General features: G+C 37.9%; 1 protein-coding gene across 1 annotated transcript in view; it reads left to right on the top strand.

Annotated features, from left to right (window-relative positions):
- LOC110460396 (adipolin-like) overlaps positions 1–21,451 on the top strand; it is an 81,946-nt gene that overhangs the window by 40,817 nt on the left and 19,678 nt on the right. The window contains exons 2-3 of the mRNA XM_021513270.1: positions 16,604–16,735; positions 17,996–18,116. Of these exons, the coding sequence (XP_021368945.1) occupies positions 16,604–16,735; positions 17,996–18,116 (253 nt within the window). The remainder of the gene's footprint in view (positions 1–16,603; positions 16,736–17,995; positions 18,117–21,451) is intronic.

Genomic DNA, 21,451 nt, shown 5'->3' with positions numbered 1-21,451 from the left:
AATGAAAACAAACAATGCCCAATTTAATGCTTGTTATTATACTCTATCCAACTTTGCATCAACATATAACTGAAACTTGGACAGTTTACAGATACACAAACGTTAAATGTTTGGTTTGGTACGATTTGGTTTAGTATTGTTAAACGTCCTATCAACAGCTATGGTCATTTAAGAACGGCATCCCCTGTGTGCAAGATGTAAGCGTGTAGTGTATGCGTGTGTGTTTTGGGAGGCTGCGGTATGTTCGTGTTTGTCTCCTTGTGATAGTGCGGAACTGATGCCGACTTTATAGTGCTACCTCACTGAAACATACTGCCGAAGACACCCAGCAGGACACCCCGCCCGGTCACATTATACTGACAACGGGCGAACCAGTCGTCCCACTCCTAAATTGCTGAGCGTTAAGCAGGAGTAGAAACTACCATTTTTACAGACGCTGGTATGTCTCAGCCAAGGGACAGAGCCCAAAGCCTTCCTCACAGGGGTGAACGCTCAACTAAAGGCCAAAGGTGAGACGATGTCAAGGGAGACATTAGGAAGAAGAAAGTTGTTTAGAAGAGAAAAGATAAGATCCCAAATTTTGTCGTCTTTTACGATCATGCAATGGGGGCAGCAGGTACAATTCTTAGCCCTACCTGCAGGGACAACATTAAATGTCGAGAATAGACTGCACCTACACCTTCAAAGGTAACGCCGTTAAAACTGTCTCAATAATTTTCTGTTTTTAATTAAATCGTCCAAATCGTCATTGATGGAAAAAGAATAAAGCAAACAAAATCCTATTTAGCAAACATTCCAACCTTGCTGAATCCGTATCACGCTGTGCCGTTCTTTACAATATCTACTTGTTACTTAATTTGATGTTTACAAAAAGGCAATATAAACGAGTAACACCTCCGACCCATGTTGAGACAGGAATGCGACGGAGCGCTCGCTGAAGCTATCTGTTTGGGAGATGCACCTAGCATGCTAGTATTTTGTTATCAAAATGAATAATGTCGTCCTACCAAAGGATATTGAAGGTCATAGGTTGATTTTAACGGATGCTTTAATTTTATTATGCGGTAAAAAGTACTTTATATTTCGTATACAAATGTCAAATTGACACTTATGTATGTGACATTACGACACAGACGATAACAAAACACGTGTCTTTATCCAGAGAGGTCACCGATCAGGTCAAAGGGTTATACGTTTTTATACATAGAAAGGTCAAAAGTGGGGTCAAATTGCAGGTACTTATCTTTGTATATCCATCCATGTAGTGATACATCGGTGGTTTAATTTATACCGCTTGCACATTAGCACGCGACCCAAGGCCCCCAGCCACAGCTTATATGTACGCCGTTACAGGAGAGGTAAGCAGTCGATTTTCAAGTATTCACAGAGGGCTGGCGGAGGTATTCTCAGTTGCGAACCGATATAAAAGCTTCAATTTTCGCGATTTTGATTTATAATTAAAAAATTAACTTGATACTGATTAAATCCTCGCGATCTACACTTGGGGAGGAACCAATTTTCCACGTATTCGGTCTTCATGTCGACTATTGTGTTCGTCTTATGTTATAATTTAGCACTGTGGCAAGTTACTCGACATAAAAAAACGTTGAACAGTCAAATTAATTGGCTTTGTTACAGCTTATTTAGAATAATACAAGTAATTGCAATGTGTTCAACTACTATTCAGTGAATCTATTACACGCATGATGTTGTTTAGTTTAAACTTTCTTTTATTTCAGTTCAAGCATGTTATTACAATGAACTGAGAGGACGAAGGGAAATAGGAACAAGTGTCACAGACACTTATGTAAACCTATCACCAAGTATACTAAACAGCAACTAATATATTCAGTACGTGATAACACCATTCATACACTCAACACACGCACATATATATACCAATAATTAATGGGTATAACAATAGTTATTTATTCTCAAACAATCACAATAAAATCCTTCAAAAGATTATAAAAAATCACACACACTTGTTCGCTATACAGCGAAAATATTATTCCCGCGAAAATATCTCCCTATACTCAATATCGTAATATTGTGTATGCTACAGCAACTTAAATTGTCTCTCAAATGAACAAAACAGGCGCACGACGGAATACACATTGTAAAATGTTCTACAAGTTAAATAATGATTGATATACTTCCTGAATATGACGGAAGACTTCCAGTGCGAAATGTGAGATGTGGAGCAAGGGTGTTATAAATCCATCTTGTTACGTTTTGGTATGCTTCAAAATCCAACCCGGTGATGCTATAAACTAACCCGTGTTACATGATTTCTTTGTGTGAGCAGCATAAAAATATACGTTCAAATCGAAGGGTTTTCAGGTATTACCTAGCCTCGACGTTTGCACTGTACATAAACATTTTGCAACAACAGCCAACATGTTTACAAATTTCTTTAAACAAATGAGCCACAGAAAAGAATCTGTAACTACATGTTCCTCTTATGGATTCAAATGATTCAAAAAAAATCTGAACGTCGGTGCTTATACGTACCTGATATTTATGGAGAGGACCGAACTTCTTTTAAACATTGTTGGAACATTAATTCAAATATAACTTTATTTCTTTTACAACACTTATGATTTTTTTTTATTTCAACTTATATGCATCACTCTTGTTGGCCCGGGTGTAAGCGTATGGGGTCTTAATGTGAGAAGAAACCGGTGAACCCGGAGAAAACCCATGTGGTCGGGCAGGTGACCCCATACCTTTTCACGTCCGATCATGATATCGAACCCCGGTCGCCTTGACGAAAGGCGAGTGCGTTATCCAAGGCACCACCCGACTAATTATAAGATATGTAAAACGCTTTATATCGTAAAATGGAGTAAAATTGTTGAAACTCAGTAATAATAGTATATATGTTATGGGCAAACATATATCATCTCAACATACTTAAAATAAATGCATGCAAAATACATTCACCTGTGCAACGTTCAATATCAATAGAACGACCGGATTTGCAAAAATAAACGGAAATGTGACATAAACCTAAATATGTACAGACTAAAGTGATATTCACTGAATAACACAAAGTATGGGGGAGAAAGTATGGGGTTAGGGGGTGGTTGATTGGAAAGGGGGGTTCGGGTTTAGGGTGGGGGTTTGGGTAGGTATTGGCTTGATTTCCAAAATAACTAACGTTTCATGAGGTACATATAATATAACACCTATTCTAAAATTCCTTTGGATTATGTCCTTAAAAACCCATTTATCAAAAATTATCAGCGTTTTTCGAGAAAGAATGGCCTATTCAATATGGTATATACCTACTATTTGTCAAGATTAATTAAATTATAGGGGCGTTTAATGTTGTATAACAGTTGAATACGCTCACTCAAATTTAATTAAAATATCCGCGGAAAATTGTATAATAGTTGACCAGTTAATTCGTTTTTTATTAAATTATATGTGCGTAAAGTTGTGTAGCATTTACGATCTAAATAAAAAAAAACGTGAAAAAAGTCTATAAATCAGGGTATTAACTCTGTGTACAAAATCACCTTTGAAGAACAAGGCAAAATAATGATTTAGGTCTAACACGAGTTACTTGTACTCATCCGAATAAAATCTCTTAAAGTCCATTTTCCGGGTGAATCTACCTTAAGCAAAGGCGAGCGTGTATACCGAACTGTTACCGATTGTTTCGAAGCCTCGTTTCTCGCACTCGACCGTGTTTAAGATTGTATGATAAAGATTCAACGAGACCTTCAAACAGTCTACCTGTTACTTGATATTGACTTCAAGGAGCATGCCCTAATCCCCGGACAACTATCGATTACCCCACGCGCCAGGTATTCGGCATATTTTAGTCAGCATTCCAATTTCTTTCGTAAATCTGCTTTCACAATTTACACAACGGCTGCCTTTAAATCGCTCATATGTGATAGAAACAAAATATTTCTGTGCTTAAAAAAACCCCGTGAGTTCTGAAGCGTTTCTGGTCACACACCTATGGTATGAAGCGTTTCTGATCACACACGTGTGTTATGAAGCGTTTCTGATCATTCGCGTGTGTTATAAAGCGTTTCTGGACACACACGTGTGTTATGAAGCGTTTCTGATCACACACGTGTGTTATGAAGCGTTTCTGATCATGCGCGTATGTTATGAGGCTTTTTTGATCCGGCACTTGTGTTACACTTGTATGGAAAATTCTGGTCACACACGAGTGTTATGAAGCGTTTCTGATCACACACGTGTGTTATGAAGCGTTTCTGATCACACATGTGTGTTATGAGGCTTTTTTGATCCGGCACTTGTGTTACCCTTGTATGGAAAAAGCTGGTCACACGGTAAATAAAAGTACAATGTACCATAGACTGTGTTGGAAGAAGTTGTATAAGCCAAATCGTACTAGTAAGGCATGGGGTACAATGCATTAAGAAATATGGTTAATCAAAAATGTCTATGTGTGTTTTCAATATCTCCTCTTAAAACTTGGACTATCAAAGAGGTTTATTTACCAGAAAGAAAGATAGAATAGTTCTGGAAAAGGAGAGTGGAGAAGCACACAACATGAAATAGACATTACCGCGCTAAACGATCCAACTGTTTCCACATGTATACAAAGAGTGTTTATTTTACTCCTGGACTTAAAGGTCAGTTTTGTTTATTTGATCCACCTTGCTGAACTTTGATTTATCACCTATGAAGTAAAACATATTTGTGAAATTATTATCTTATTAGAGGGCTACTAGTAATTAATAATTTCCAGTTTCTTCCATTTAGAACGGTTTGTTATGAGTTGGAAAACGTTAAATCCACCTGCATTAGTACTGTACATATTTAGTAAAACAGTAATCGTATTTCCCTGTGTGACGTCACAAACGTTCCCGTCAAATCCTGAAAAGTGTGAGGAAACCTTCGATATACTGCCACCATTCGTCCAATGGGGAAAATGGCGTTATAAAGGGGTTTGACGAAATATCAAGGTCATATAGCTCATTGCACACATGAGGGTCATTCCCACTAGGACGGAAATACCCGAATATGTACGAAGCAGGGTCCATGACAAGGTCGCTTGGTTTTTATTGGATATTAAAAGGTCAGATCATTGACAAGGTCAAAGTTCACGGGTCGTCTGCTCCAGTGATACACATGATGAAACAGAATTGTCACCGACAGCTTTCCAAGGGAAAACGTAAGGTGTTTTAAAAGGGGTCAAAATTGTGGATTTTTCAGTATCACTACTCTTGTATTTGCATTTACTGTAGAACGTCAACTTGTGGAATTTCAATGCTAGATCTACTTGTACAATATATTGAATCTGGTTTCATCTAATGCAACAAAATTAACAATTACTTAAAAAGGACAAACATTATCTGTACAGTTTTGTACAGTAAACTATCTTGATTGATACTTAGATAAATATAATTTTTAAACGCTTGACAATTTGAACATGTACTTTCGTGAATCTGTGTAAATCATTACAGCATTTTGATTCGACATTGGAGTGAACACATTAGTTTGCTCAGCTTTATGAATATCAGTAAAGAAGAGAATTAGAAACATTATATTTTCACCACTTTTATTTTTGTTAACAGATCGCATAATATGCGGCCGTCAGTAACCATTTCTAATCGAAATCAAAACTATTCCGCATATGATCTAACTGGTGATGGCTATCGTTTTTATCTAACCACATTTAACACCAATATTGACTCAAGAATTACAAGTCCATCATGAAACTAACATCAATTCCATCAAGTTAACACAATCATCACAGATTACAACACAAAACACAATATTTGACCCTCAAAACAATGACATAATAAGGGTATCAATCAAATATTGAGGAAAACATGGTCAAAATCGCAAAACAGTAAATCACTCAAAGTATGATATCACAAAGTTATATGATGGTGTACATGTCAATCCAGAAACTTTTAGCTGATACGCCAATCTATCTGTAGGTATCTACAACACAAATTGTACAAAATCTTTATGACAACAGCGACGATGAAGAAGAGGAATCTCCTGATGTAGATACTTGGAATTTCTAAGGTATACTCAGTACAAACATTAAATTTCATCATTCCACGTGGTTTATCTCAATTATTAACAAGAAAAATTTAAAATCTTCTTTTTATACTTATAGTGGTAGGAGACGTGACAGTCTCTAATTAACCTGCTGTGTCTAACATGCTAAACATATTTGATTTAAAACCAGATACATCCTTCATGGATTGGCATATCAGCTCAAACAAATTGTTTAAACATTCTGCTTACAACTCACATTATCATTTTTCTCTATGATTTTTTTTAGATGGCATTTGTTTCTTTTGGATAAAAAATAATAATACATATTATCATGAACAGCCATGAGTAGAGTATATACTTTTATTCTTGGATAAACAAGAATCAAATGAGGATACTATTACTTTCAATATAGTCCAGCTATATAGTAGTACCGTATAATACAAACCCGTCAACTTCAAACTAACATGTGATGCGTCATATTAGTGTAGTGTGAATGTGGATCATTCTAAAACAGAGCACACATAAGTACAAGGATGAATGATTTTGCCCAGCAACAGAATCAAGTATATTATAAAAAAAACAAGTACAGGTGCATTTTGTATGTATTAAAATGGGTAACGTTATGATTCAATAAGTATACTATACTATTGAAACAAATGTACAATACGAGCTTCGCTCTCTCCAGGCCATGTCTGAGTCATATTATAGCGGCAAACGATGGAGCAAATAGATATAGAGGGTGTGGAGAGAAGTGGGGGGCATTGTATCGAGGTTTTACCGTATTGTACTGTCTCTCGGACAAACAAATCAAACCCGCTGCACTTGTCAACATGTGTATTCCAGAATGCCCCGTACCGGAAGTACGCTCTACAGTACAATACAATAGAGACCAAATGACGGGTCATTAGATCCGGAATGAAAACACGACATCCCTCCTTTTCTTAGAATTTCAATACATAATGTTTCCAAACTGGAATTACTTTTAACACTTTTTCCATGATATTAATATTTGTTAGCTAAATATATTCGCCTGAAATAAATTTCGATATTATTATTAATCCGCGACACGTCATCTGAAACAAAATAAATGTAAAAAAATCAATCGCGACATAAAATATGAAATTTGTAACTAACACAATCACTCGCGAGTCGTGATACAAGGAATATTAGGATAAATTCTTATCTGTCAAAAAATAATCCTTGTCTAATTATACTCGCTTACACATAATTATCGCGGAGATATTTTGGCGCGCGCGTTTCTCTCTCTGACCTCCTCAGTATTGGCGCCGGTCCTGGATCCTGGTCCTCGACATTAGTGATATCTTCAGATAGAGCCGCCTCTGTGTAAATCGACTGATTTACCAATTTCTTCATTTCTGACGAGTTTCGACTAATTCGCACCTCGTCCTTTCCTTTCAATGCGATGCACGACCCGTTTTCCTCAACAACTTCATATGGATTAACATGAAACTTTGTCGAAAGTTTTTTTTCCTCCTCGGACTGAGGAGAACTTTATCACCGACTTGTATCCGATTCCGAACTGCCTTCCTTTTTTGATCGGTGTAAATCTTACCTTTCCCCTTCCGATCGCGATCATGATTTTGTGCAGAAATCCTGTATTCGCGTTCGAACTCCGGTCCTGGCGATACTGGTTTATCCATAGAATATTCAGGAATCTTTGTCCTGATTTCGCGTCCAAACATCATTTTTGCTGGACTTTCTCCAGTGACGGTATGAGGATTGCTTCGATATGCCTATATGAAAGGCATATATCTCCTTTTTCCATTCCCGTCGCTCTGCTTGGGCAATACGAATTGCCTTCAACAATGTCCTATTTTGTCGTTCAACTTCCCCATTGTCTTGGGGCCAATATGGAGTAGGTAAATTATGCCTCACGCCCAATGTTCTAAGATGTTCTTCAAAAACGGTTTATCTGAACGGTTGTCCGTTGTCGCTTTTTATCGACGGTGGTATTCCATGCGTCGCGAACATACGGTCAAGACTTGCGATTACCGTCGCGGTTGTTGGCGATTTCATAATATCCAGTTCTTGCCACCTGGAATAATAATCGACGACAACTAACATGTGGTCACCGGTTGGAAACGGTCCACACAGGTCTATCGCAAAGTTCCTCCCACGGCCCTTGTGGTAACGGTGTCGTGCACAGTGGGTCTGGCCTAGAACTTGTACCCATAACCTGACACATGTGACATGACTTCCTATACAGTTCTATGTCTTTATCAATCCCAGGCCACCACACTTTCTCCCGGAGTCATGACTTAGTCTTAACTATCCCCTGATGCCCCTCGTATGCTAACTCCAATGTCCTTTGTCGTAAATTATCGCGCATCACGATTCTCGTCCCACGCGCTACGATATTCCCGACCACAGTGAACTCATTCTTGATTTTGATGAATTCCTCGCCAATGTCCAAGTTGATATCCATGACGCTGCGTCTGACCTGAGCAATTTTCTGTCATCTCTAGACGCCTCGTCAATCCCGCGTAACGTCATTGACGTTGGCACGGCTTGCCCTGCTACAAAGTTTATATTTTCTTCTGCAACATTTTGTCCCTTGGTGATTTTCTGCTCACATATTTTCCGCGATAGGTGGAGTCGCGACAACGAGTCGGCTGCGTTAAGCGCTCCTGGCTTATCCACAACTTTATATCGGTACGGTTGTATCCGCAACAACCACCTCTCTATCCTCGCTTGAGGTTTTCCATTTGGCGAGAATATGATCTCCAGTGGTTTATGGTCAGTGATCAGCTGGAACTCGATCCCACCTCGCTAAAGGCACTACTGGCATAACACACAGGACGAAATTCACCATCTCGCTATCGTTGACTAAGTCTCGCACCTAGTCCAACTGGACTTGCATCAACGATGACTCGCGTATTAGCGTTTTGATCATAATTAGCAAGAACTTCAGCACTACTCTGACTAATTTTGAGCTTTTGGAACGCATTTTCCTGTTCATCACTCCATCTCCAGACCACGTCCTTCCTTGTTAGTCTCCTCAATGGTTCTGCGACAGTTGCAAAATAGTTGATGAACTTTTCGCAATAGTTTGCCAACCCAAGGAATGACCTCAATTCTGTCTTGTCCTCGGGGACATGAGTGTTCTCTACAGCTTCTGGTCCAATGCCATTTGCTGACAATACATGTCCCATGAACACCATGCGATCCATTCTGAACTTGCACTTTTCCTTGTTCAGCGTCAAACCCTTCTCTCGTAATCGCTCCATCCCAGCATGGAGTTTCTAGTCCTGATCCCATCTGTCAATTCCAAAACCAGCTATGTCATGTTTCGCACTCCTTTACATCCATGTACCACCTGTTGTATGACATGCTTATATTTCTCTGACACGGACAAGATTCCGAACATCAGTCGCTTGTAGCGATATAATCTACTTGGTGCAACAAACGTTGTATTGTCTCGCGACCTTGGTTCCAGCTCCATCTGGTAATATCCTCATTTTAAATCAAGCTTACTGAAACATGTCGCCCCATTCATCTCCTGTAATACATCGTCCACTATAGGTATTGGATGCCTCTATTGGATGCCTCTCGCGCACGACAGCCTCGTTAGCTCCACGCATGTCAACACAAACACGTAATTCTCTATTATATTTTGGTACAACTAATGGCGACACCCAATGAGTCGGTCCACTAACACGTTCAATGACATCGTTGTCTTCAAGTTCTGTCAACTTCTCCTCGACCGCTTTTCTAACGGTGAATGGTAACCTACGTACAGGTTGTGCGACCGGGTGCACGTTTTCATCGATATGTAGTTTGAGTTGAAAGTCTTTCAATTTTCCTAATGTCCCAAAACATTCAGGATACTTGACCATCAGTATGTCACGGTTGTGCAACTACCTTCACAGATTCCCTAACCGCCCCAATATGAAGAAGGCCCATTTCATGTTGCTGTGTGCCTTCCTAACAATGATACATCAGACGATTTAGTTGTGAAAATAAAATCGGCGGCAACATGCGCTTGGGTATCACTATGCATGACAACACCTCTGAACATGCCCTCCGTATGAAGTGGTTTATCGGCCCCATATGCGTACAATCTGTTGTTACTCTTCACAACTGTAATGTCTGTCCAATATATGTCCCATGAACACCATGGCTATTTTCTTAGCTACTGCCTTATTTACAATGTTGCATCTAGCACCCGAATCGATTGGCATGTTAACTGATGTGACGTTTATGGTGACAACAACTGAATTCTGTTCATCTTGGTTGAGCTCAAACACATATTCATCATCTGACTCACCTTGAACTCTACACGGACCCTTTCATTTCTCAATTCTCCACGAGCACCTTGGTTGGATTTGTGATTTCCTTTAGCGGTATCTGTACGACACATCTTGGTGAAATGCCCTTTCTTATGACATTTATTACACGTTTTGTCCACCGCAACCCTACATTCTCGCGTTATATATCCCAGGTTTCCGCACCGGTAGCATTGGCCTTTAGAAATGTCGTTCCCGGTCGGTTTCGTTTCGTTTCTGTTCACGTACTTGTCAACACACTGACGATTTTCGCGCGGTTTATCTTTAGATCTGTACTTCACCGTTCTCACCTCGTCACGTGACTCACCTGGTGGCTGGAATTCTTCCGCCTGTAGGTTACTTGCTTCTCATGTCCTGGCAACGGTCAACAATCTGTCAAGTTTCAAATCGGGTTCCCTCTATACATTTAGCTGAGTTCCCCTTTTCAATGACTTGGTCCCGAATTACATCATGGTGTAAATCCCCAAACTCACAGGTATTTGCTAACCGTTTCAGTCTCGTGACGAAACTATCTGTCGACTCGTCGTCTGCTTGACTTGCCTGATGAAATACGTGTCTTTCGAACGGAATGTTTTTTTTGGGCTAAAAATAGGTTGTCAATACCTGCATTGCTTTGTCTGGATCGTTTGCGTCACCAGTGTCTTCCAACTCCTGGAAATTTTCTGTCGTCAGGAGCGCACTTTTCTGAGCTTTGTCGGTGGCCCCGAAGGTGGCAACGTAGAAACCAAAGCTTTTGCTCAATTTTCCCCAGCGTTGGGAGATACTTATTGGGTTGCCATGTATGTCAAATATTTCTACACTTGTCACATTTAAAACTTATCCTCTTTGCTAGTGTACTGGCCCTCGGACAAACAAATCAAACCCGCTGCTCCTGTCAACATGTGGTTTCCAGAATGCCCCGTACCGGAAGTACGCTCCACAGTACAATACAATAGAAATCAAATGCCGGGTCATTAGATCCGAAATGAAAACACTACACGTATGTTGATCATCAATGACGTAATACTGACAGGCGTCTTAAAACAAGGTTAATTCTGAAATTACGTACGAATGTAGTATAGAACCCAGTGATGATAAAGACAGTAAACTTTTCTGTACGTAATGAAGCTTTTCCGATTAAAATGCCAACTAGGTACTGCAATAGTCATTATACGGCATCTGATAAGACAATTCTTGTACTGATACTTATAACAGGCCTAGTGTGGTGAACGAATCGACTGTGACATGTAAAACTTCATAAGCAGGGGAGACTGGTATAGGCTTTACATTACTATACAAGTGGTTTACATTTCCACTGCAAGTTCCCCCTATAAGTACAACCAGAAGAAACTGAGATCAAAGAGCAACAGTTTGTGAACGCAATTTCATCAGTGTCATTTTGAAGCTTCTTTTCCCACCTCGAATAATATGAGACTTTCGTTTGAAGCTAACATTTTGATGACTTACGGCTGTTCCATGAATCTCGCTTGTACTGACGACACAAACACAAAAATATCGAAAATATAAGGGGATATCTGTATTTAGTTAAATAATAAATTAAAATTTAGAATGTACATAATTGGATTGAACGGCATTTTTTTTCAATCGGTTACCTACATATTTGCTATAAAGCCCTAGCATGGAATATGTCACTATGTAACTGGTTTACGTTCATACCAGTATCAACTTGAAAAAATGACGTGCAATCCTTATATTAAAGCAGGAATGTTACTTTTGAGGGGGACAGCCTTTGATTTTACTTCTGGTATTATAATTTGTTCCACTGCCACTCATGATAACTTTCCTCACTCCCGAATCACTGGATAAACTTGCTTAGAATTGGTATTGCAATCCACAAGTGGGTTTATCCTTGGACGTGATTTTGTTTGTCAATCTTTTATTTTTTTTGAGCTTATTCTGATGATTGAACAAAAGAAAAATACTCTGGCATGCTCATGAGCATATAATTGGGAAATTCCACCCTCGGGATTTTTTAAGTTGATGCAAAACCCTGGGCAAGCCTCTGGTTCTACTCAATTTGAAAACCCTTTGGAATTTCCCTATCCTACACCTCCTGGTTACATGTATAAAAGAGTCTTATATTCTTGTAAATCTGTGATAAATCCTATACATATATGTGATACATCTACATACAATGTAATATACACCGGGTGTATTGGTACATACAAAGAATATACAATATTCACTATGAGATTCTACAATAGTTATACCTATATTCACTTCATCAAAGTCAGACATTTGCTTGAGACCTCAAGGAGGGAGGGCCACCTCATCTTAATCCTTCGCGTTGGGGGAGCCAGGGTTGGCTTCCGACCAACTTCAATACAAAAGGTGTGGGCAAGCCAACGTGCCTCTAATTAACTAGTAGCGTTACCCCTAAGGTGTCGCTCATTAAAAGTCCATTAACCTACGAGGTACGCACGCAAGGCCCGATACGTTGTCTATTTAGTAGAAAATATATGTTTTTTCGGGAGTTTAACAGTGCTAAAAGGTTTTTATCAAAGAATTAAAGGTTTAACTTTATTTCTTTTTTTTCTTTAATTGAATACGATTCTCTGCGTGAACAAGTGGGGAAATATTGTACAAAAAACTATCTTTTACAATTTCCTTTATGTTTTTTTCCTAAAAGTAATCTTTTTGTTTTGCTCCAAAGCTGAACTAGATTTAAACAAAGCGTTTTTATAGATATATTCGTCTCATAACTTGGCTGTTCTCATTTTTTTCTTTTTTTTTTCTTAGAGCTATCTTCGAAATCCAAAAGATCCCCTCTAAATATTACATATCTATTCTCAACCCTTGGTACTCTAATGACAGGTCTTGAAGATCATGTGCGCACAAATAGAAATTGATAAGTCAGACAGAGAAAATTTGTATTTAGAGAATGCAACTCTTGGATTTCGAATATGGTGCAGAATTAATGTTAAATATTTGTTGTATCTGATTGGAAAAGGAAACGGCTCTATCTACCAGTTTATTGTTCAAGTTTGTGTTTGAAACTAGAATGAAAAACGTCATCTTGATTAGGAAATTTAAGATTGTATCTGTCGATTTTATATCTCGCGTTCAAAGACATCGCTGTCTTAGCCGCCACGGGTACCGCTATACATTCGCTATCGTTGAATCATAAGATCGTCTGCTTGCAGATAAGCACAAAAGATTGGGACGGTCTTCATTTAAATAGTGTTACCGTTCAGTATCTCGCACCGTGTTCAACTCAACACAATATCAGGCCTGTTTCCACCCAAAGTACATTAGTATGTACATCTCAATCAAACATGTGCAGATTCGGGCGGAGAATTAGACCTGGGCACATAGTCAAGAAACCGTTCTCATGCTCAAACTCAGATTCCATGCTCAAGCCCCATTTCTTGTTCCAGCGATAATGTAAATATATAAAAAAAAAACATAATATTTTTTTACTTATTTGAAAGAATTTCGGATCAACGAAAGTCAATATGTTTTTTTAAATTATTACACCTAACAATTTAACCTTGCCATATCATTTAAACAAATAAATGGTTTGAGCACAGAATCTATCCTTGAGCTTGGAAATGGTTTCATGAATACGGGCCCTGCTCTATGCAAATATGTATGTACATGTACGCAAGCGGCGACTACTGTCGAACCCCCTGCAGAACCGGTGTTTTCGCTGTTCTATAGCTTAGGGAACATCGGAGTAACCAACACTGATCTGCTGACCCCATAGCAACACTTGGACCTCTGTATTTCTGGGGGTTTTAACCTGTTCTTTTTTACGGTGGTGTTTCCTCCAGCGTCTTTGAATTTCATATTGTCAGAACAGTGTGAGCTCTTGGTGTGTTATGTTACGATGACCTATATTGTAATGAGATTGTACTTTAAAATGACCGTTGAATGACCCCATCATCTGTGGAAACTGTTGGCCTATAACCTCAACAGTTGTAACAAACAAACAAACAAACAACAAACAAACAATAATGTGACGTACTAACGTATTATGTTACATATGCTGCGTTTATCCACCATCCGGTTATTTTGTGGTAAACTAGGTTCATTTCAATATTTTCTAATGTTAATAAAACAAACTGATACCAAACCTTAAACATAGCAGTGATTCGAGCTCGAAGATGAAAAAGAAATAAGGGCAGACTAAAGATAAAGGACAAATACAGAGACACTCGTGAAATAGTACAAAAAACGGGCCGCGGTGGCCAAGTGGTTAAGGCGTCTGACATTCTGCTACCACAAGCCCTCCACCACTGGTCGCGGTATTCGAGGCCTACGTTGGACAGTCGCTAGGTACTGGCCGTAGGTCGGTGGTTTTTCTCCGGGAACTCCGGCTTTCCTCCACCACCAAACCTGGCACGTCCTTAAATGACCATAGCTGTTAATAGGATGTAACACACAAATAAACCTAACGAGTGTTATGTGGAATTATATGTATATTATATTATTTTCTAATGCTTATACAATAAACTAATACCAAACCTTAAACATTGCAGTGATCCGAATTTGATTAAGAAATAAGGACATAATATAGCTCAAGGAAACATTTACAGAGATATTCAAGAAATAGAACAGGAAAACGTAGAACGAGACGAGATGTTCTAGAAGGGCCAGCGTTTTCTGGTTCATCGCCAACACCAGCAATGTAATTCTAGGTAAAAAAACCACGTCCTCAATGGGAGGCCTGAGGTTAAAATAACAGAAACTAAATTAAATAACAATAAAAAGATACATGTCCCCCAAAGACATAGACTATTTCTGAATGCGATTATGACGGAGACCACTTGTCCTTAATCTTCAACAACTTTCATCTCTTAAAACTTGGTGCTGCACGTTTGTCTGTCATTTAGCTACAATATCTGTTGTTACACGGAACAGGACATAAATGATTAATGATGCTTATGCATAATTAAACAAACTACATGAAAACAATCCAGTTTTGATACAAAACATGTTTCCGAAAGTTGTAAGCATGCTTGATAATGTTCGTCACAGTTACTTCTAACATGTGCGCACATATTTTGTTTTGTTTATTTTAAATTAGACTGAGAATAATTCTAAAAAACCGTGTATATAGTACTTTTAACCTGAGAGGTATCAGCTGTGCGCTATGATTAATGATTATAGAAAGATGAGCATATGAGTTCCTTTCCTTTCCATACGTTAATTTAGCGGATCGAAGACAGGTGCCCGTATGTAATAGAATTATGCTGTTAACACTCGACTGTTGGCTAGATTGAATGTGTGGCACATATGGACGCTGTCAAGCCTAACAAACTAGCCAATTAGTGGAGGCACCCGACACAAAGGTTGTGTTATTATTTTAATTCCACTATCCTGCGAAATACCCCAATAACCATTGCATAACTTTCTTTGCGAAAATGTTTAAACTTGGTTTCCTATAGCGTATGTATTAAGACAAATATTTCATATCATGCTAGAGTGTTGTACATTGTTTTTATAATTCCGAAACTGGTCATCTGGATAAACAAATATGTACGGAGCAAATCTTACTTACTGAGAAATACGTCAATGAACGGGTTTTTTGTTTAATCGTTAGGTGTTTTGTCCCTGATTTTATCGGGCTATAGCTTCAGGACTTTTCCGCGGTCATCAGAACCAATCTTCAAATTACGCTTAGATCACTTTCCATTCGCTCAGTCATCCCAACACGTGGATCGAACCATTCGGATAAAAGAGATGCAGCGAATATTCAACCTTGACCTTGAACTATATATTTCTTCTTATTGACCGATACCTCAATGCAAATGGCCTACGAAAGTTTTTTGAAGTTGCAACTTGTACTTTTATATACTTGCTCAAATTGTATATGTAGTTTGTGTCAGTGTTATAGGAGGGTTCTGGTCCCCCTAGATCAGGCCCACCTCCAAAGCATTTGCCGAGAAGAAATATACAGTTTTAAATGTAACAATGACAACGGCGTTGGGTACTTGTTTAAAAGTTGTTGTTTTTGTTTCTTCTTTGATTGTATACTACTGGTAAATGAGACACCACAAATTAGTTCCAAAAACAAAACCACGAAATTTAAAACCCACAAAAACAAAGCGCCATACAGTATTTGTTTGAAAATGTACTTCCTCGGGTTGAGAAAAGTGTTTTGGCAAATACTTTGATAAGCACCATCGACAGTTGGTAATTTCGAATATCATTTGCTGTAAAGGTGTATATGGTCATTGTCATATCGATTAACGTGAATGCAGTTGTCATCATTCCTTGTTCCTTTGTGTTTACTCTTGAGAAAGTCAATACATACAGTTGTTATAATTTGATTTTCTCTTTTTTTTCAGGAGTTAGAGGACGCAAGAAGAAAGGCTGTTGATCCCCAAGGAAGCTGGCTATCTTTTATAGAACATTCTAAGCGTCTTCCGGACGGCAAACAATCAGGACGGAAAAGAAAACATAAAAGAAATAACAGATTGGTATGTAGAAAATAATATATACTTTGTATCAACATTGAGGGTTTTATGAAACGTACCCCATACAGGGGAGGTTAAAATGTCATATATGCAAGTAAAATTATACCCACGCAAGTAACATCGAAATAAGAATTTGTGAACCTTGCCACCTTATCATTTTATTAGAATTTTAATGCATTTGGATACATTTCGTATAATTATTTAAGATATTCATGTTAATCTATCACCGTCTACAGGTTCGATTGTAAATTTAATCAGAGACGTATATTACAGAGATTGACAACTTGCTCTTTACCTTACCATTGTTTACGGTAACCGGATGTCATATCGCGAGTTACGCTTCCCCTGCGCCATATTGGATATACGGTTCGCTGCATTCAATAATCCTGTCATGTTCAAAACATAATTGTGCCGTGAGAAAATATTGAAAATCAACGTAATATTAAACCTGTAGCTGGCTGAGATTTCCATGCGGTTTGGGAGGGCTCCATTGAATGTAAACTTGTATGATTAAGTTTAGAAAACAACAAACATCGAAAGATTGCACATCGTGGCTGCGTTTATATGTCGGTAATGATTCTGGCCTCAGGAGAACACAACCTCCGTTTTTGTTTTTAAACAATTTCAAAAAAGTCGTTAGAAATTCATTATTTGAACATATTTATAACCAGGTTTTTAAAATGAGATTGGTAAAAAACTTGCAAAGTTTGATCATTTATATCTGAAAATACAGATTTTTAAGAATAAACAAGTTAAAATGGCGGCTGTGATGTGCGAGTGTTAAGTCCTTTCATGACACCGGCACTCCTTTCTCGTTCATTATTCAATTTCAAAAACGTATTAAGATATTACGTAATATTTTTAACCAGCCTCCTAATATTAGCCATATATGTCTAGGATATGTGACATGTTGACACGAACTAACGAATACACGATCGAATTCTCACATATAACACATTGTCCAGACTATCGTTAACAGCAAGGATCGATATCATTTTGCTTCGACATGTGCTTTTAGCTGTCAAAACAAACGCTCAAGCGTATCTTATTCCACTGCCTGAACTATGTAATCATGCGTGTTTTTGCGAGATCTGTGTTAGTTGCCAACCTCTGTAATGTATACGTCTCTGATTTAATGTATTGTTAATTGTATTTAAGTTGACGATGGGATCCATATTCGTTACTTTTCATGACAGCTATATATACTGATGTATCATATATCGGTGTACGCTTCATGATCAGCATTTTATTTGCCATTTCTAGCGTTGTCCGCCAGGGCCTATGGGACCACCAGGTCCCCAGGGGCCTCGGGGAATCCCGGGACCCCCGGGGGCTATAATCACTCAAGAGGAAATGATGAGAGAATTCCGCGCAATGGTAAAAGGTAATTTCTTTAATCATTTCAAAAATATATTAAAAAAGATGCATGTGAGTATATACTGTTGATTCCTCAGATTTGGGTTTAAAAAGTTTTCGCGCGAAATTTAATTATTTGAACACAATTAAACATCATGAGAATTGTACACCGTGTTTATTTCGCGAAAATAAAACATTCTGTGGATTGAAATACAACTGCGAAACTGAATGTATTCAAAAATGAAGTTTACATAAAAATAAAAAATAAATCATTTATATATTGAAAAACGAACCGAGGCAATGCACAATAAGCCAGTGAAACGAACTCATGTGGAACAGAATAAACACACATAAAATATGTCTCCCAAAACGAAATGATGCTGCATCCTGATCCCAAAACTACAATTATAATGAATATAAGAACGCGTCTCAAAAATGGACTGTTTTTGTTCAGAATTATAAAAAACAACCTCATCAAAAACAACATAATTAAAATTGAATCTTCGCATCGCTCCGTTTACTGATGGATTAGATAAAAAATAAATTCCTTTTCCATACAAAAATAAATACAGAGAAACGAATTGATGTTGTTAGGAATAAAAATTGGAATGTGTTCCACAAAGCAAACTGATGCTGTACAGAATAAACTTTTAACGTGGTTCCTAAAGCAAAGCGATGTTGTACAGAATAAAAGATTGAATGTGTCTCCAAAAACAAAATGATGCAGTACAGAATACAAATTAAAGTGTTTCCGAAAATGAATAAATGCTATTTAAAAGAAAAAAGATCGGCAATTCAGAGATGTCTCCTAAAATATCGTTATGTCGTTCAAAATGAACAATTAAAATGTGTCCATTAAAACGAATCGATACTCTTTGGAATAAACAAATAAGACATGTCTTTCAAAAAGGGTTAATACTGTTCGGAATAAACAATTAAAACATGTTTCATAAAACCAACTGAAACGTTAAAGAGTAAACAATAAGATTTGATTAAAAAAAGCGCGGATCGGTACGGACTCAACCACATGAATAAACAATTAAGATGTGTCTCAAAATGAATTAATGAAAGCATCACATTAAGATGTGTCTCAAAATGAATTAATGAAAGCATCACATTAAGATGTGTCTCAAAATGAATTAATGAAAGCATCACATTAAGATGTGTCTCAAAATGAATTAATGAAAGCATCACATTAAGATGTGTCTCAAAATGAATTAATGAAAGCATCACATTAAGATGTGTCTCAAAATGAATTAATGAAAGCATCACATTAAGATGTGTCTCAAAATGAATTAATGAAAGCATCACATTAAGATGTGTCTCAAAATGAATTAATGAAAGCATCACATTAAGATGTGTCTCAAAATGAATTAATGAAAGCATCACATTAAGATGTGTCTCAAAATGAATTAATGAAAGCATCACATTAAGATGTGTCTCAAAATGAATTAATGAAAGCATCACATTAAGATGTGTCTCAAAATGAATTAATGAAAGCATCACATTAAGATGCCACTTGATGTTCCCTTGGTAGCAAAACTGCTACAAAATCTTCAGCAGGAGCCATGTTCAATAAATACATGGCAGGGTGATACGGTAACACCCATCCTTCAGATCTCCAGTTTGCCCTTACTAATTTGTTATGATTAAAAGCAAAACGAAAATCACTTACTCCCCACATAGTTACATACTGTGAGAAATGCAAACATTGTTTGGGCACAGTTAAACTGAGACACCACATAGCCTCCCGCACACTATGTGTATCTTAAAAACAGTTGCAACCCTCCAGGTAAGCTTAAACTCGCGCGTCAAGTCCAATATTTTAAGTGATAAATCTTTTTAAATTCCTTCAGAAACCTTACAATGTTTGTGTCTGTTCTTTGAAAGTGATCCTTTGAATTCCCGGGACGTTTGTTTATTTTCCAAGATTTAGAAATTATTGCATAATTGATTTATTTAAATAGAAATATCACTACGTTGTAAAGCTAATGGCGCTTTGTACTACGAGATCGAAGCATACTTACACGATATACAAAATGTATATACCTGCGTAGAAGGGACTCCGAGCACTCGCAGCGACCTCTCGGAACACCGCGAAGAGAGTTTTAGCTTCCGATTAAGCAAACAAATACGGATGTAACCAGCGCTTTGCCAAAGACAATAGAATCTTACCCCCTACACACTTACAGGCACAACCTCCACCATACGAGACGACCTCCTAGCCTTGGGAAAAGTGGTATTACTCGCCGTCGGCCTTTGTTTGGTTTAAGTGCTTATATGGGAATCACAATCTACCCTGTGTCATCAATACCATTGAGGGAAACTCTCTCTATTCTCTTTTTCTTTGACATTGTTTATGTGAGGCATAATGTCACCCATCTTCTATATTTCTCTTTGATTTGAAGATATGTAGATACATTTTGATTCGAAATTCTCGGCATTGTTTTGAGTCTGAGGTGGCCACGGAAGGACTTTTAAGTACTTATTTTCAAGTAGGAATGTCAATGCCAAACGTATCGATCCATCTCTCTTTTCTTCCATTCTATTGAATTGTTTCAGTGTATTCTACTGAGTAAATATTATCATCAGAATCCTAGCCGTTTACTGGGCTATGTTTACATGCCCGACAAAATTGAGAACGATTTTCGATGGCGAAAAACAAAACCAGGGAAATCCTGGGTTTAAAATACTTGAAAAATGTATAGAATATAGATGTTTTTGAACGGAGTGCAACTGTACTTAAGTTATTATTTACGGAAAGCATGATTATATTTAATAGGCTTTTAATATCAAAACAAAATTCCATCTATTCTCTCTTAGTTTCAAATGATCAATGAAACAGCACTTGTTCACCAACCTGCACCCTATAGACAGTAACATTCTATTATTCCACGGAAGATATTTTGTGTCTTTGACAAAAATACACCATTGGTGAAGTGTTAATGGTTTTGATATTCAGCGCTGCAGGCAAACCTGCTCGAAAGACCACCTCAGATACATGCAATAAACAACCTATGCTAAAAGACCACCTCGGACACATACAAGACACAACCTGTGGTAAAAGACCACCCCAGATACATACAAAAAACAACCTGTGGTAAAAGACCACCTCAGATACATGCAATAAACAACCTGTGCTAAAAGACCACCTCGGACACATACAAGACACAACCTGTGGTAAAAGACCACCCCAGATACATACAAAAAACAACCTGTGATAAAAGACCACCTCAGATACATGCAATAAACAACCTGTGCTAAAAGACCACCTCGGACACATACAAGACACAACCTGTGGTAAAAGACCACCCCAGATACATACAAAAAACAACCTGTGATAAAAGACCACCTCAGATACAT

Source organism: Mizuhopecten yessoensis, unplaced genomic scaffold (assembly GCF_002113885.1).
Source record: "Mizuhopecten yessoensis strain PY_sf001 unplaced genomic scaffold, ASM211388v2 scaffold10383, whole genome shotgun sequence".
Classification (NCBI taxonomy): domain Eukaryota; kingdom Metazoa; phylum Mollusca; class Bivalvia; order Pectinida; family Pectinidae; genus Mizuhopecten; species Mizuhopecten yessoensis.
The sequence above is the reverse complement of the archived record's forward strand: the minus strand, read 5'-3'. Positions and strand labels throughout refer to the sequence as shown.